The sequence below is a fragment of the Eschscholzia californica genome, unplaced genomic scaffold (genome assembly GCF_041429995.1).
Source record: "Eschscholzia californica isolate CP2 unplaced genomic scaffold, dmEscCali1.0.p SCAF_3, whole genome shotgun sequence".
Classification (NCBI taxonomy): Eukaryota; Viridiplantae; Streptophyta; class Magnoliopsida; order Ranunculales; family Papaveraceae; genus Eschscholzia; species Eschscholzia californica.
In genome coordinates this window covers 38,501,225-38,515,267 of record NW_028238420.1, presented here as the reverse complement: position 1 = coordinate 38,515,267, position 14,043 = coordinate 38,501,225, and the positions used below count along the sequence as shown (strand labels likewise).

The following is a 14,043-nucleotide window of genomic DNA, read 5'->3' as shown; positions in this document are numbered from 1 at the left end:
ACAATAGCGAGACAATTCTCACTATGACGTAAGAACAAGATTACAAAGGTCACTGAGATTTGTCAACAATTCCCAATTGGGTTAGACTTCAACTCATATTCCAAACACTTCCCACATAAAACCCTTAATATTTTGGCACGACATAGATGTACAAACTTATCGGCTACTATGTTGTTGTACAAGGCAACAGCTACGAACTAAGAACCCTCTTAAACAACAAAAATACACTACAAAGGTGATATCTGCCTGGCTGCCCCTTAGCCGAATTACATGGACTGACAGGATTTTGGGAGAAATAAATTTTGCTAGCCTAAGGCTCCGGCACAATAACAATTTAGTATAGCAAACAATTTCCTGGTTTTGAATAGCTCTATACCTCCTCTGCCACTTGCCCAAATTGTGAACTAATATTACAGCACAATTGTAGAGGTTTACAGAATGCCATGTCAGTACAGAAACAGAACTGAACAATCAGCTAAAACAATCATGCGATTTGGTTGGCATTCAGAACTGAACAAATTTACAACCATTTGCTACTTCAATCACAAGAGGGAGAGCTTTTTCCAACTCAACCCTAATTATATAGTAAAGACTTTAATCTCTGAATGAATCCCTGACTACAAATTTTCTGTATTGTACACATTGAGTTCAGATAAAAACAAGACCAATCAACAAATCTAGTGATCAGTGAACCAACAGATTTGTATCGGTTCTGGAAATAAAAATGGAATTAGAAATAATGGTGTATAGAAGAATGTAAAATTATAAATAGAAATGTGCGATTATAATGCCTCACCGACGAATAATGACAACCAGCTCTGGAGGCCCAAACACGGGTACTTCTCTCTTCATTTGTTTATAGAGATCAAAACGAAGAGCTGCAAAAGGTTTAGGGACTGATACCACTCGTCTTGATTTTCTGATCTTTATGATGTTCGGATTCAAAACAACTAAGGAGCGAAAATGATCACTCAAGTCTTTCAAGTCAGTTGGTTCAAAAAAATAAAGTATAGGGTTCAGACCTCTGTTTAATTTGTTGTCCACATGTAATAAAACTGGCTCTCGTTTAGTCAGAAGGGAGATATCGAGGCCGTGCAGATCTTGGTTGACGAGGATGTGAGAAAAAACTGTCGGGCATTTGCCTCTTTGTACTTGTTCTTTCAGGCCTATCATTAGTAGTATCTGGAAGTAGAGAAGCTGTATGAAGGAAGCAACAGTATGTTTTAGCAAAAACAAGTTGTATATGAAAGTAAATGACATCAAACTTCATTCAAATGATCAGATAGAAGCAAAGATTCTGTGAACTGAGGAAAGAAAAATGACGAACCAGTGATAGTTGAAGAATCCATTGCCTCCTTCGGAGCAACCTGGTGTCTCGAATTCAGACCATCTGATGTTCCTGGTTCAACAATGCTGATGTTGCTAGCGCTTCCACCTCCACCAAGGCTAAGAGAAATCCAGTCATCATTACTTTTGCAGTTTGATTTGTCAGGTTGATCTCTCACATCTGTCTGAACCGATGAATTTGCGGGATGAGGAGAGAGAAAGATCTGCAAAGAGGGGTCATCTGCGCCGTACGCCAAGGGGTTATCAATTAGGCTTAAGTCAAGACTGGGATTTGGTACTTGTGTGACAGATCTCATGGTTATGTCAGAAGCCAAACCATAGCCATTCAAGGAGAGCGGGTCCGAAGCTCGCTCCAGATCGATAAAAGAACCGGAGACATTTGTGTCTGTTCCAAAAAGTTGGAATCCAGGACCTGGTTGAGTATTAGATGACAATGGCCAGAGGGGCATACCGTAATCAACACAGTTTCCGTTTAAAAGACCAAGCGAATTCCCAACCGCACCAAGATGTGGATCGTCTGTATATGAATCAAGATTTCCAGATGGAGGGAGAGAAAAAGGAACACTTCCTATATTGGAATGATGAGACTCGTACATATTTGCGGTCAGATTTTCATTCTCTTCATCTGAATCACTAAGAACAATGACATCTGAAACCCTAGAAGGTGCAGAAGGGGCTGTGCTAGCAGTAGCATAAGTTGGATCGAAGTTAAGAGAAATAGCATCGAGCTCATTGCCATTGTTGGCAGAGATATCAAAATGTCCACCACACTCTTGATTAACACTTGGATCTTCTCCATCTCTGGAACTTCCAGTAGCACTGTTACTCATAGGTATTACATTTCGGTTGTCAAACTTCAGTATTTGATTCTCTGAATTTTGGGTTTGCTTACTTTCTTTAGGTTTAATAACTTCCCAAATTCTATGACGGTTTCTCTCAGTCCCAGGTTTCAAACCATGATGTCCTTCTGAAAGTACTTCTTCTTTGATCTCTGACTTCAAAACGTCAGGTTTCACTTCCCCAGTAACAACAGCATAAAGAGAACCACTAGGTGAGTGCCACCGCGCAAGATCCTTGTGCTCATGTTCATTCTTCACACGCCATGACCCATCAGGCTTTACATCAATTTCGTTTACGTCTTCTCCACAATCTCGCATCTATTTCACAACTTATAAAAATTCAGAAAGAGTCATTCTGCATAAAAGAAAAATCAGGAAAATGAAAGTATGGAACTTTCATCAAGTCTAGAGAGTGAGTGATACCAGGGTTGTGATGCGGTTGAAGTATGGATCAATAATAACATGCTCCAAGGAGTAGTTCTTAAGGCAGATAGGGCACTGCCACTGCAACCAAAGTAGAAGGGTTGTTAGTATCTTTACTTGGTAAAGAAAGAAACAAAAAAAAGCAACGGGGAGGACGTGTAAGGTGAGTTGCTTACCTTTCTAGACCGCTGGTTGAGTTCAACAAAAATTTCAAGATCAAAACAGCCCATGTGGGCACACGGTTTAAATCTTCCAGCAATCTTAATTCTAGAGCCACTAAGCTGCAATTTGGAAGAATATTTAGGTATTAATTTAGTATAACTATTCATCTGCAATCTGCAATCTGCAATTTGTGCTCCTTTGATTAACATCATGTATCAAGGACACGAAGAAAAGGTGATGGTAGAAGTAGTTTACGAATGCAGGGCCAACTGTAAATCAAAAAACTAAGCACCCGTCCGAACGGCCACTGGGGAAAAGTCCTGATCTAATTCTTGCACTTTTGTGCACAGAGCCTTACTCGTAGAGAAAACCCAACAGGCAGATCTTCTAAAGATTGATTGATAAATTGTACTGAATTGATACGTATAGAAGTAATTAGTCAAGGAAGGTAAACTACAAATTACCAGTAGCCACCTTAACTTATCATCTGGAACTAAAATACAAATCTGAGAGGATCCAAATTATCTGGAACAAGTTGTTGATTTGCTTTTAATATATGATCTCTAAATATTTTAAAACGAGAGACCATTTTGACACAGGCTTTCAGTACACTGCACATAGAGTCAGGCTAAACGGCAAAAGCTTCTCTCAGTATCCATTTTTTGTTATTGTTGTCTGCAATGCTACATACTGTTTAGGTCTAGATTACTGTTCATAAATACGTTTAAAATTGCAAACAACCCCATCTTTATGTTTTCACCACTACATAATTATAAAGTTGGAGATCCTTAAAATAAATATATATGGAATAGACAACAACTATAATACCTGAACCACATGATCTGCTAATATAGCATTCTAAAACTCCACTGAATTCGCATACAAGTCATAGTATACCTGAATCCCTAATTTAGATTAACCTGTGATTCTAGAAATAACTGACTGGCTTCCACAAGATCTATCATGTATATCTCAAAATCTCATATTGGACACAAGATGTAGACAAAACAAATCATTCACAGTAGAGATAACTACTGAGCTCTCCAGGGGCAGCAAAATAGCACCTACCCTGGCACATTAACTAATATGAATACATCTTAGGTGAATCAAGACAGCACGTGATAAGAACAGTTTGACTTACTGGGCAACGGAGGTTGACAGTAATTGACTCTGCAACAACTTCTATATCACTGTCACTGTCAGCATTCTCTGCAGCATTTCCACCCCCAACACACCGGCAAACACGGGCAAGTGCATCATCAAAAGGCTCGCCATCAGATTCCTTAGGAATTATTCTGAGAACCTGCAAAATTATCGAATTAGGGGAGTCTGTCACACCGTAAAAGAATTATAACTTCCTAGAGAGGCGGTCTTTGTTCATAGAAAATAGAACTTTCAAGAGAAGTACTGATGTAATTCTACTCGGGAATATCAATGTTGATAATAGCTTAAAGAAAACTACCTGTTCAACTGTGCGTCTTCTAGTAATTCTAACACCTACACAAAAAGTCCGAGCATCACATCCTGATAAAAGTATCCTATTTGTTCCCTCCCGGGTACATGCTGTGATCTGATAAGAGTTCAAAGAAAAACATTAACGTAGGTTGTCAGTATGGAGCGGAACGGTTGCTAAAACATGTCAACAATCAAACAAATAAAAAGTAAAAGTAAAATTGTAGGCATAGAAGAGAGAAATTATGTAAAAAAATGGAATCACGGACACATGAGTATCATAAGAAAGCCAGAAAATGAGACTCACTATGGGGCCATCATCACGCCCATTAGCGCCTAACAACTGTGTACCAGGCCTATTAACAGTTCTAACAGGCACACCTGCAGGAAGAAAAATAGATACAACAAGATCACGAGTTTATAAAACACGGTCAAAATCCATTATCTTCGACATAAATGTTTATGTTATTGCAACTTGATGTCTAGCCAATCAATAAGAATGTTGTACTTTGACATAACGTCATTACATGGTGATTCGTGAAAGAAGTTATCCTCGTGTAAGTGTTGAAACTACTCAAAATAAAGTGCAAGAATAAAATGGTGTGAGTAGAGAAATAAAAACTTGGTGAACTAAGTTCATGCAAAAATTTTCTCAAACAAATCTTTACAAATAAAACAATAGAAAACATGGGAGGATGAGAGAATTTATAAAAGCATTCAAATCAGTGGAAAATGGTAGAAAATGGATTCAACATCCCCTAGAAACTGCTTTTCAGTTGAATATATCTTTCCCCAATGTTTCCCTTTCCGCAAGTTGCAATCAATACAGGCTAGGATTCTGTAAAACGCAATAAACTAAATAATATAAAGCTTCACGAGGAAAGTTTACATACCATTGACCTGCAGATCTGATGATTGTGGCCATTGCATCCTAAAAGTAACCTTGTCATTGAGAAGCATACACCAAACCTATTGAAAAGTGTCAACACAAAACTGGTCAAGTTCGATAGACCCCTCTGCGCGTTAACATAAATTTTGCCCAACATAAAGTCAAACCAACCTGAACATCAAAATCTGCTTTCTGTAACAAATCTCTATGTGCCCTTGTCAGTGTAAAAGTTTTCTCGACACTCTGAATAGGGGTTGCCCTGGTAGATTATGAGCTAAATCTGTCACTTGATAGAAAGAGATAATATGCATAAAGAGGAACAAACTCGCTTACAGGAAAATGAGCCCTTCGATAACCTAACCCTAAATAACTAAGGATTAACTACTACAATATACGGTTGGCATAATTAGTTTTTGATAGGCACATAACATAAAAAAGGATTTTGAGTTACCAACAAAAGCCTTAACCCTTAAGGGCACATAACTCGTGTCTTGGACTTGCTGATACTCTAAATGACCCCACTTATGATTCCTCATTCACCTTACAACCATGTTCTAGTTGCAAGATATATTATAGAACTACTCACCTTTCTTCCCAAATATTAGGCCAACTTTTTCATCCTCTGAATAAGTTATCAGCTTTAACAACATAAAATGACATTTATCTACAAGAATTATATAAGAACTACCAATGTTTACAAAACCGCTTTTCGGCCAAAAATTAAAGAGGCGTCGCTTCAATTTCACATATTTTAATCTAATAATAGTAATTTATTATATTAATAGTATATTTTACTAAATTTGTTTGTAGTACTACAACGAAATTAGTTATTATATTGTACCGCTTGAAGGATATGAATGTTTTTGGCCATTTCTACCCTTATGACTACCTCTATAAGTTCAAGAAAAGAGAGAAAAGAACAATAAAACGTCACTTGACACTTAAAAGGTCAACAGGAGGTGTGGCTTCACTGAATTGTCACTTAAAAGGACGACTTACTGTCGCTAACGCCCCTATACCACATAAAGGCGTAAGTTCTGATGCGGTACACCTATATTTGCCTCGAGGCGTGTCTCAATGCGCCTTTTTAGCCTGGTGAACTATACATCTTTATCGAAGAATTAAGGACTCTCCTATCTGTTGCAGAGTCGTCATATCTTCTTGATAAAGAAGAGAGGAATATCACAAATACACAATAACCTTGATCTATTTTATTGAGAAATGAACAAACATAGTTCTGTACCCACCCATCCGTTGGAAGGCTTGTAATATACAACTTAACCGGCTCTAATGGACTGTCAATTGTCACCCAAAAGCTGTCAAAAAAGATACAATCAGTACAACATAATGTGTAGGGAATGACAAAAATAAATAATATTCAACAATAAGGATGTGCACGGAAAAAGAGCTAAATCATGAGAAAATTTTACTTCAGATAATTTCTTATTTCTAGCAACTAGCAAGGTGAGGTTTGAAAATCCTTGAAAAATGGAAGCGATAATGAAGAGGGAATCGGTATTCGAGTTGGCAGTTGTTAAAGACTTCCCACATACTTATTGATCCTTAAACACGTGTATTACGCTACTATGCATTTATAATCCTGAAAAATCTACTTCTTGTATCAACTCCTTCTGTTGTATCTCGAGCTACCATTTTACTTTCTAATGTAGCACGTCCCTAATGATCCATAATAAGTGCATTAAGCTGTTGTCCTCTGTATAACCCTGAACCATGTACTATTTTTAACAAAAAAAGAGAATTGCTATAGATATATGAAATGTGCATGTATATGAGAATCGAGGGCCTGAAAGACCATACAAAAAATCGATCATTACATAGTTGGTAATATAACCTACTAAGTACTTGTAAAATCCCTAAACAAGACCAAAGGTGTCCAATTCTTACTACAAGCCCAATAGTACGCGTAAGTATCGCAATCTTAGCATTCTCAAATCTGATCTATCTCCCTTAAGAATTATGTTGTTTCTTGTTTTCCAAATACTCAATAATACTGTGCGAGGCATGACTTCCCAAAATTGTATCAACTCCTTGGGTTGTATACATAAACAAATAAAAGATAATAAACATAAGATAATAAACATAAACAAATAAAAGAACAAAGATAATAAACATAAACAAATAAAAGAACAAAGAAAATATATGAACTTGTGAAGTATAGGTAGTTCCAAAGGTCCAAATGGATCTTTTGAAGGACGGAATGGGCTGACGACATATAGATAATAAGAAACTAGAAGAACATGCTACATATATAACAGGTATCAGGAGACAATCGGAAACAATACTATGAACTGCATTATCATAAAGCGTGTATGAGATACAAAGTCCAAGCAGCAAAAGCAAATGGATGAACTTACGGATCAGCCCGTTTAATTCGACACATTTCACAATAGAATGAAGATGGAACAGGTGGAAGTTCTGTGGGTTTATCCTGAACAATAACACAACCAATGTGTTGCCACACATTACAACGTGCATCCTGACACTGCAAGTAAGAACAACATTGATAACTATCACAAAAGGCAAACCTAAACAACTGGCTGTGGTGAAGGATAAGAGACAGAAAGTACCTGGATCATTGACTCTGTAGGCAAGGAACTCCTACACAAGCACTTAACCTTTGCTTCTAGTTGTAAAGGCGCATCAAGTTCCTCCTTAGAGTTCAAACCATTTGTATCTGAATCAGTCTGTTTCTTAGATGCTAACTCTATAGCCCCAGGAATCTGCATTTTCCTGCAGAAAGACACTCAGATTCGAAAATTAAATAAGGATAGTGGCTGGTTCGAGCAATAAATGATAGATCGTAAAAGAACATAAAAAAGTTAGAAGTGTACTGAAATAAAGTACTCAACCGTAAACGATTATCAAGATGTGAAGAAAAAGAAAGACACCTGTATGTATCATCAATTATTTTTACTATTCCTTCCTTCCCAATGGGATTTTTCTTTGGGCCACCATGCACCTTTGAAGCTGCATAAAAAAATCATCAAACACGCGCAGCATGTAATAATTACTAAATGTATTCAAGAGGGTGCAGGATAAGAGGAAAAATGTATAGATCTCTTCAATTTGGTGAGATTCTAATATCAACTAATATGTTTGTGGCATGCCCAACTCTTCAAATTGGAGGACATGCAAAAAAGAGGTGTACATATCTGCATAAGAGTGTGTTCACCTTGTACATATTCCACATAAATAATGAAATATATCCTATGAACAATAAGTACCAACTCAGAAATCAGATAAGAATAGAGAACTCGGAAATTTCTAAGGGTTTTTCTGGTTTCCACCTAAAATTTATGTGAGAAAACAGGAAAAAGTAAAAAGAAGATTAGTAGGTAGATGGTCAAATTCCATAGTAATAAATGTAAGGAAAGAGTTAAAAACATTTAAGCTTATAGCTTGTTTGCATTTGTAAGTGTGGCCAATATTAAATGATACACCCCATTTATGATATCCTTTTTCTAAAAAACAGTCTCCTTCAGTAAATCATCTTCCCAAAAATGAGATAGTATTTGCATAATATTTCTACGTCTTTTAGTTTTATACAAATGTGCACATAGGTCTTACTCCCAATGGTTGTGCACCTACTCCGAAACCCCGGGGGGCACAAGTTTGATAATTGATTACTTGGTCGGGGTAGGAATCCATCACTGATTGATTTGTGTTATAAAGGGTAGAGATAAAAGTAGATAAAAAAATATAATAATGGTCTTTAGGGTAGTTTTCTGTGGCCTTTAAGGTTTACGAGTGTCCTCAGGGTAGTTTCATGACAGTTGTGAGCATTTTGCATCCTTATGTCATATGATGTATTTAAGCCATTTGATATATTACGTTAATTGGTGTACTCGTGTAATCCTGTAAGTTTAAGAACAAAATCCAAAGCAACTGAAATAGTTGCACAAAATATATCTCTTCCTGTAAAGACGAATACAATAATAACATGGGTATTTTAAGCCTTAAATAGGATATGGGTTAACATTAACCAAGGCTGTAAGCTTAAAAATAAAATAGACTATAAAACTACAAATATGAGGGGGAGATAAAAACTAATAGGCATTTTCACCTCATTATGTAACCCATGGAAACCCTGTATGTAACATTTCAATTTCCAAGCATTCAAGTAAAGAAGTAGTCAAATTAGTTACCTTGCTCATCAGAAAGCAAACCTACAATCCTGTCAGTAAGTTCCTGCACAAAACAGAAGCATTTTATTACATAACTAAATCCTACAAAAATGGCTTTAGCAACGATAAGGTAGGTGTAGGGTCAATAACTTTTACAGCTCAAAACTCTGTCCAAAACAAAAAATTCCTTAATTGGTATAATTAAGAAAAATTGAGGATCAAACGTTACATCATTTATGAGACAACAAAAAAGTTACACAAAGATAAAAGACTCAAGGGAGCAAGTTGTGAGCTAAAGGGCATCTTAAAACAATGACTCCTCACCCGCTGTTCTCTGCTCAGCAGCATGGGCTTACGTGATTAAAAGGGAACACAACCTTGCCAACCCCACTAGACAGTAAAACTATAGCTGTCCAGACGCCATGCATCCGAACAGATTACAAATTTTACATGGTAGCGCAAGTGAAATAAAAGTTGGTTTCCACCTACTTACTGTAAAAGATGGTAACTGTTAAGAATTCAGCCATTCCTACCAAGATATCAGCCATTATCTCTAAAAGACTCAAAAAGGAGAAAACTCTAAAAGAAGAAAATTATTACACCAGCAACAGAATAAATTTAAGAAAGCCAACCTGCTTCTTCCCTTGCTTTGAAACACCACCTATTTGAGTGAGAACATCTTTAAGTTCTTTCATACGAAAATAAGCCAACTTATCCTGCAAGGTATGTACATAAAATCTCAACAATAGTCTACTAGATAATATACTTGGGATGCCAGAACAGAGAACACATACGACTCCATAACCACCATTTTCGTGGGGACATACAACACTGAAATGGTCTCCCTATCATCATTCCACATTTGCACCAGAACATTTAAAAAACCCTATATAGGTCACATTAAACAGATTCTAACTCTGTTCTAGAACTACGGGAATAGATATGAACCAAAAAAATAGTAGTAATTTTAACGAATTAACGAAGCGCACTTGCAGAAATTAACCAACAAATAAAGTATATTCATAATTATGCAACTCTTGTAGCGCCAAACTTAGCTACATAAATCGTAACCCTATAAATACGAGGCGAATAAAGTAATCAAATAAACAACGCGACTTCACTTGCATATACTCTTACCATATATCAACATCATAGTGCGAAGTTCACTTACTTGTATTATCATTACTATTTTTGAACGCAATATATAATTACATAGCTTTATTATTAAACTAGTAAGTTCGTAATTTTACGACTCTTTTGCTGCCAGCCTTAACTTCAATTCTACCCTAATTAATTTCATATAGGGCTGCAAAGTATGTGAAAAAATTAGCTACAATTCTCACTTGGCTTACTATTAGGATACACGATCACTTGATTAACCTAAAATTCATTTTATATCAAATGTGATGAAAACATATAACACAGCAAAATCACCAATTCAGCAGCTGAGTAGAGATAAAAACTCATTGAAATGAAAAAATAATTATCTTTACCTTGCAACGAGATATTATATCCATCCTTCTGCCGTTCTGCGTACTTGAGCTCCAAATCCACTTCCTTGCGGCAAAATCGAAGAACAGAAGAACTAACAGGGACAATTCCAAGGAAGAAACGATTTGAACACAACAACTAACCAGAGTGAAAATTAATCGATCAGATGAGCAATCAAACAAGTAAATGACATAAATTCAACATAATAAACACTAGCTGGAGACAAATTACGACGAAGCAAACACCTAAAATATGAAAAGATTAACTATATAACCAGTAGATATCACGAATCCTTAAGAAATACGGCAAATTGTGATGATCGTATAGAAACGTACCGAATCGAAGGCGAAGTGAAGAATTGAGTAAGAAGAGTTTTAGATTGAGAAATTTTTGACGAGAGGAAATCGATCGATCAGTGAGTATTTCGACTTGTTTAAGCCCTCGCGCCCAATTCTTCCCTCCCTCTAACTTTCTCTCTCTACTTTTTCTCGGTTTCTCAGTTTCTCAGTTTCGTTCTTTTGCCTGAACACTGGAGGAGCAAACCACAAATCTTCCACCAATCCATTAAAGGTGGCGGACGTATCATGAAATTTGGATTTGGTTTAGTACTTTATAACGTCCGGGTTTTGATTCTCTACTTCTCGGTCCACCCAAGCATTCTAGTCGTATATTTGACTTCCTCTTTTCCCGAAAATATCCCTACAGGTTGAGCAATTTTACTTTTGTAAGTTAACAAGGAAATTGTGAGGTGGGAAAGTAAGACACGCCAGAGTAGTCCCTTCGCAGTCCACCTAAGCAGTCCACCACTTAGGGGTGTATTCGAGTCGAGCTTTTAACGAGCTGCTCGAGTTTGGCTCGACTATTGTTCGTGCTCGATTCTAAAATTAACGAGTACGAGTTTAACACACGAAATTCAGAAGAACTACATGGGAGCCCATTGAACAAATGGAAAAAGCCAGGACCCGCTTACGGAAAGTGGGAATGGAAGTCGATCAGTTTCGAGTGAATGGATATTCTGAGATAGAACGAGAAAAATCGAACTTGATTAATTCAACTTATAAGAATTTGGAATAATTAGAAAATTACAAAAACGAAACTATTCCGTTTGAACAACAAAGAGCGATTAATGAAATCCGACAACGGGTTTTCCAACAAGCCTTACAACGAGCTCTAGGAACTCTAAATAGTCGTTTGAACATCAAGTTACATTTACGCACCATCAGCCCAAAATCATGTTCGTTATGTAAACGAGTCGAACTTGATCATTCTTTAGTGTACCTCGAGCTACAGATGAACAATTCGATTAACATACTATCTATAATAGTGTAGTACATAATTACGTATTATTATTGAAACTTATACATGAAATATCAACCATTAAAAGATTATTGGATATGAATCATTGATCATTATTGTTGTATGTGACAAATGATCATTTTGAAGTATTTTGATAATTTAGGAAGTTGTTTTAATTTGAAGTATTTTGATAAACGAGCTTAAAACAATGCAAACTTGAGTTTTTTCAAACATATACGAGTCGAGCTCGAAAAAGTGTACAATTACTCGGCCGAACTCCAGCTCGAGCAAACAGTCAAAGACACTAACCGAACTTGAACATCTTCCTACTCGCATCAACTCGGCTCGAATACACCCCTACCACCAATATTTGGTGTAGTGGTTACATCCACTCTGCGAGTCTCAAGTTCGAATTATTGAACTTGAGATATAAATGAAGTTATTTATGATGGCATTTATGCTTTAGGTGACCTTTAAGGAGATTAAATTAGACGCTCTACAACCAGGTTCAATTTTGGCTCCTTCTCTCCTGTGCTTCTTCATTATTACGAGAGCATTTCCTATACATTTTTGATGTACTGCATGTTATAATCATAATGTATCAACGTCATTCAATAGTATAATGATTCTTGAGTCCCATCTGAAAAAAAAAAACATTTCCTACCAATATGAAGCTTTTCATCGGTGAAACATATTTTAGCACTTCTTCATTATCTTCATTGGTATCGTCCGCCTTCTTCAGAAAAAACAAACGGCTTATGAGGATAGCAAAATCCACTAAATACATGCGAGTAAGGTTGGTCTGGGACCCAGAATCAGGCCTGAAGTAGTTGTTTTAGAGCCTGATGTTTTGGTCAATTTTACTCAAAACACTATTCGTATTATGTATACCACTATTACTTATTTTGTATACCATTTTAGGTTGTTTTCACTTTACATTAATGGTGCGTTTGGTTGCAGGATTCCTACCTAAAATGAGATTTGGTATGAATCAAGATTCTTTGGTCTGTTTGGCTACCAAAACTCTTAGTACTCTTAAACCCTAAAGATTCTTAAATCCAAAATTCGTATTGGAACAAAATCCCACTCTACTATCCCTAAGATTTGCTAGAATTCTGGGTTTATAAACCTAAATTTCAAACTTAAAATCAACAAAAAAAATTATTTATTTACGTTTATAAAGAAATAATTATTAAAAAAAAAGTTAGACTCGTTTTTTTTTTTTTCCAAAAATCATTTTTCAAGGAAAATCCGTTTTTTTTTTCGAAAATAATTTTTTCCCGAAATCCATTTTTCTCCAAATAACTTTTTCCCCAAAAACGTTTTTTTTTTTTTTCTTGAAAACCATTTTTCTCCCGAAAACCAACCTTTCCCCCAAAACAGTTTCCTGAAAACTCTTTTTTGATACCGAAAAATCGTCTTTTTTTTCTCTGAAAACTAATTTTACTTATTTCTCGCAAAAAAATTTTCCTTGAAAAGCGTTTTTTCCTTTAGTCGAAATTTCGTGAAAACCGTTTTCCCCAAATACCATTTTTTCCCAGAGAAACCGTTTTTTCCCCTCGAAAATAGTTTTTCGATAGCAGAAATGTCCAAAAAGACAAAACTTCATGAAGAGACCGTTTTTTCTGAAAAAAAAAAATTTTAAGGAAAATACGGTTTCGAAGAAAACCCGATTTTCAAAAAAAAGAAAAAAAAAAACAATTTTCAGGAAATTTCGGTTATCGAATTTTTGAAAAGAAAATGTTTTCTGAGAAAAGATGTTTTTCGGGAAAAATCGATTTTCGAAAAAAAAAAAAAAAAAAGATTTTCGCGAAAAAAAATTCGAAAATTTCGAAGAAAATGTTATTTGAAAAAAAAAACAATTTTGAATTTTCGAGAAAAATATTTCTTCAAAAAAAAAGTTCACAGAAGTGTTTAAGAAACTCAAATAATAATAAATTTAGGATTCTTATTAGTTAACAAATAATTTAGATAAACCAAAAAAATTTACTTTCTTCTT

At 35.8% G+C, this 14,043-nt stretch overlaps 1 protein-coding gene across 1 annotated transcript; it reads right to left on the bottom strand.

The window, feature by feature from the left end:
* Window positions 1-391: 391 nt before the first annotated feature.
* LOC147550099 (E3 SUMO-protein ligase SIZ1-like) lies at window positions 392-11,763 on the bottom strand. The gene is made up of 17 exons (XM_086669549.1): window positions 11,084-11,763; window positions 10,751-10,886; window positions 9,890-9,973; window positions 9,279-9,321; window positions 8,022-8,100; window positions 7,701-7,863; window positions 7,488-7,615; window positions 6,360-6,428; window positions 5,284-5,371; window positions 5,117-5,192; window positions 4,531-4,604; window positions 4,234-4,341; window positions 3,913-4,074; window positions 2,786-2,890; window positions 2,610-2,690; window positions 1,328-2,504; window positions 392-1,197 (listed from the first exon to the last, which is right to left on the bottom strand). Exons 2-17 carry the CDS (start codon window positions 10,772-10,774, stop codon window positions 1,067-1,069), a joined length of 2,592 nt encoding a protein of 863 aa, XP_086525675.1. The 5' UTR covers window positions 10,775-10,886; window positions 11,084-11,763; the 3' UTR covers window positions 392-1,066.
* Between the last annotated feature and the right edge of the window lie 2,280 nt (window positions 11,764-14,043).

Bases quoted from the DNA above. Each gene is read 5' to 3' on its own strand.
- LOC147550099 (XM_086669549.1), bottom strand. From the start codon at position 10,774: ATGGATATAATATCTCGTTGCAAG. The intron at 9,322-9,889 runs GTTGGCTTTCTT...TGTTTTGTGCAG, and splicing joins CAAAGCAAGGGAAGAAGCAG to GAACTTACTGACAGGATTGT. The intron at 4,342-4,530 runs GTGAGTCTCATT...AACTCTTATCAG, and splicing joins GGCGTGATGATGGCCCCATA to ATCACAGCATGTACCCGGGA.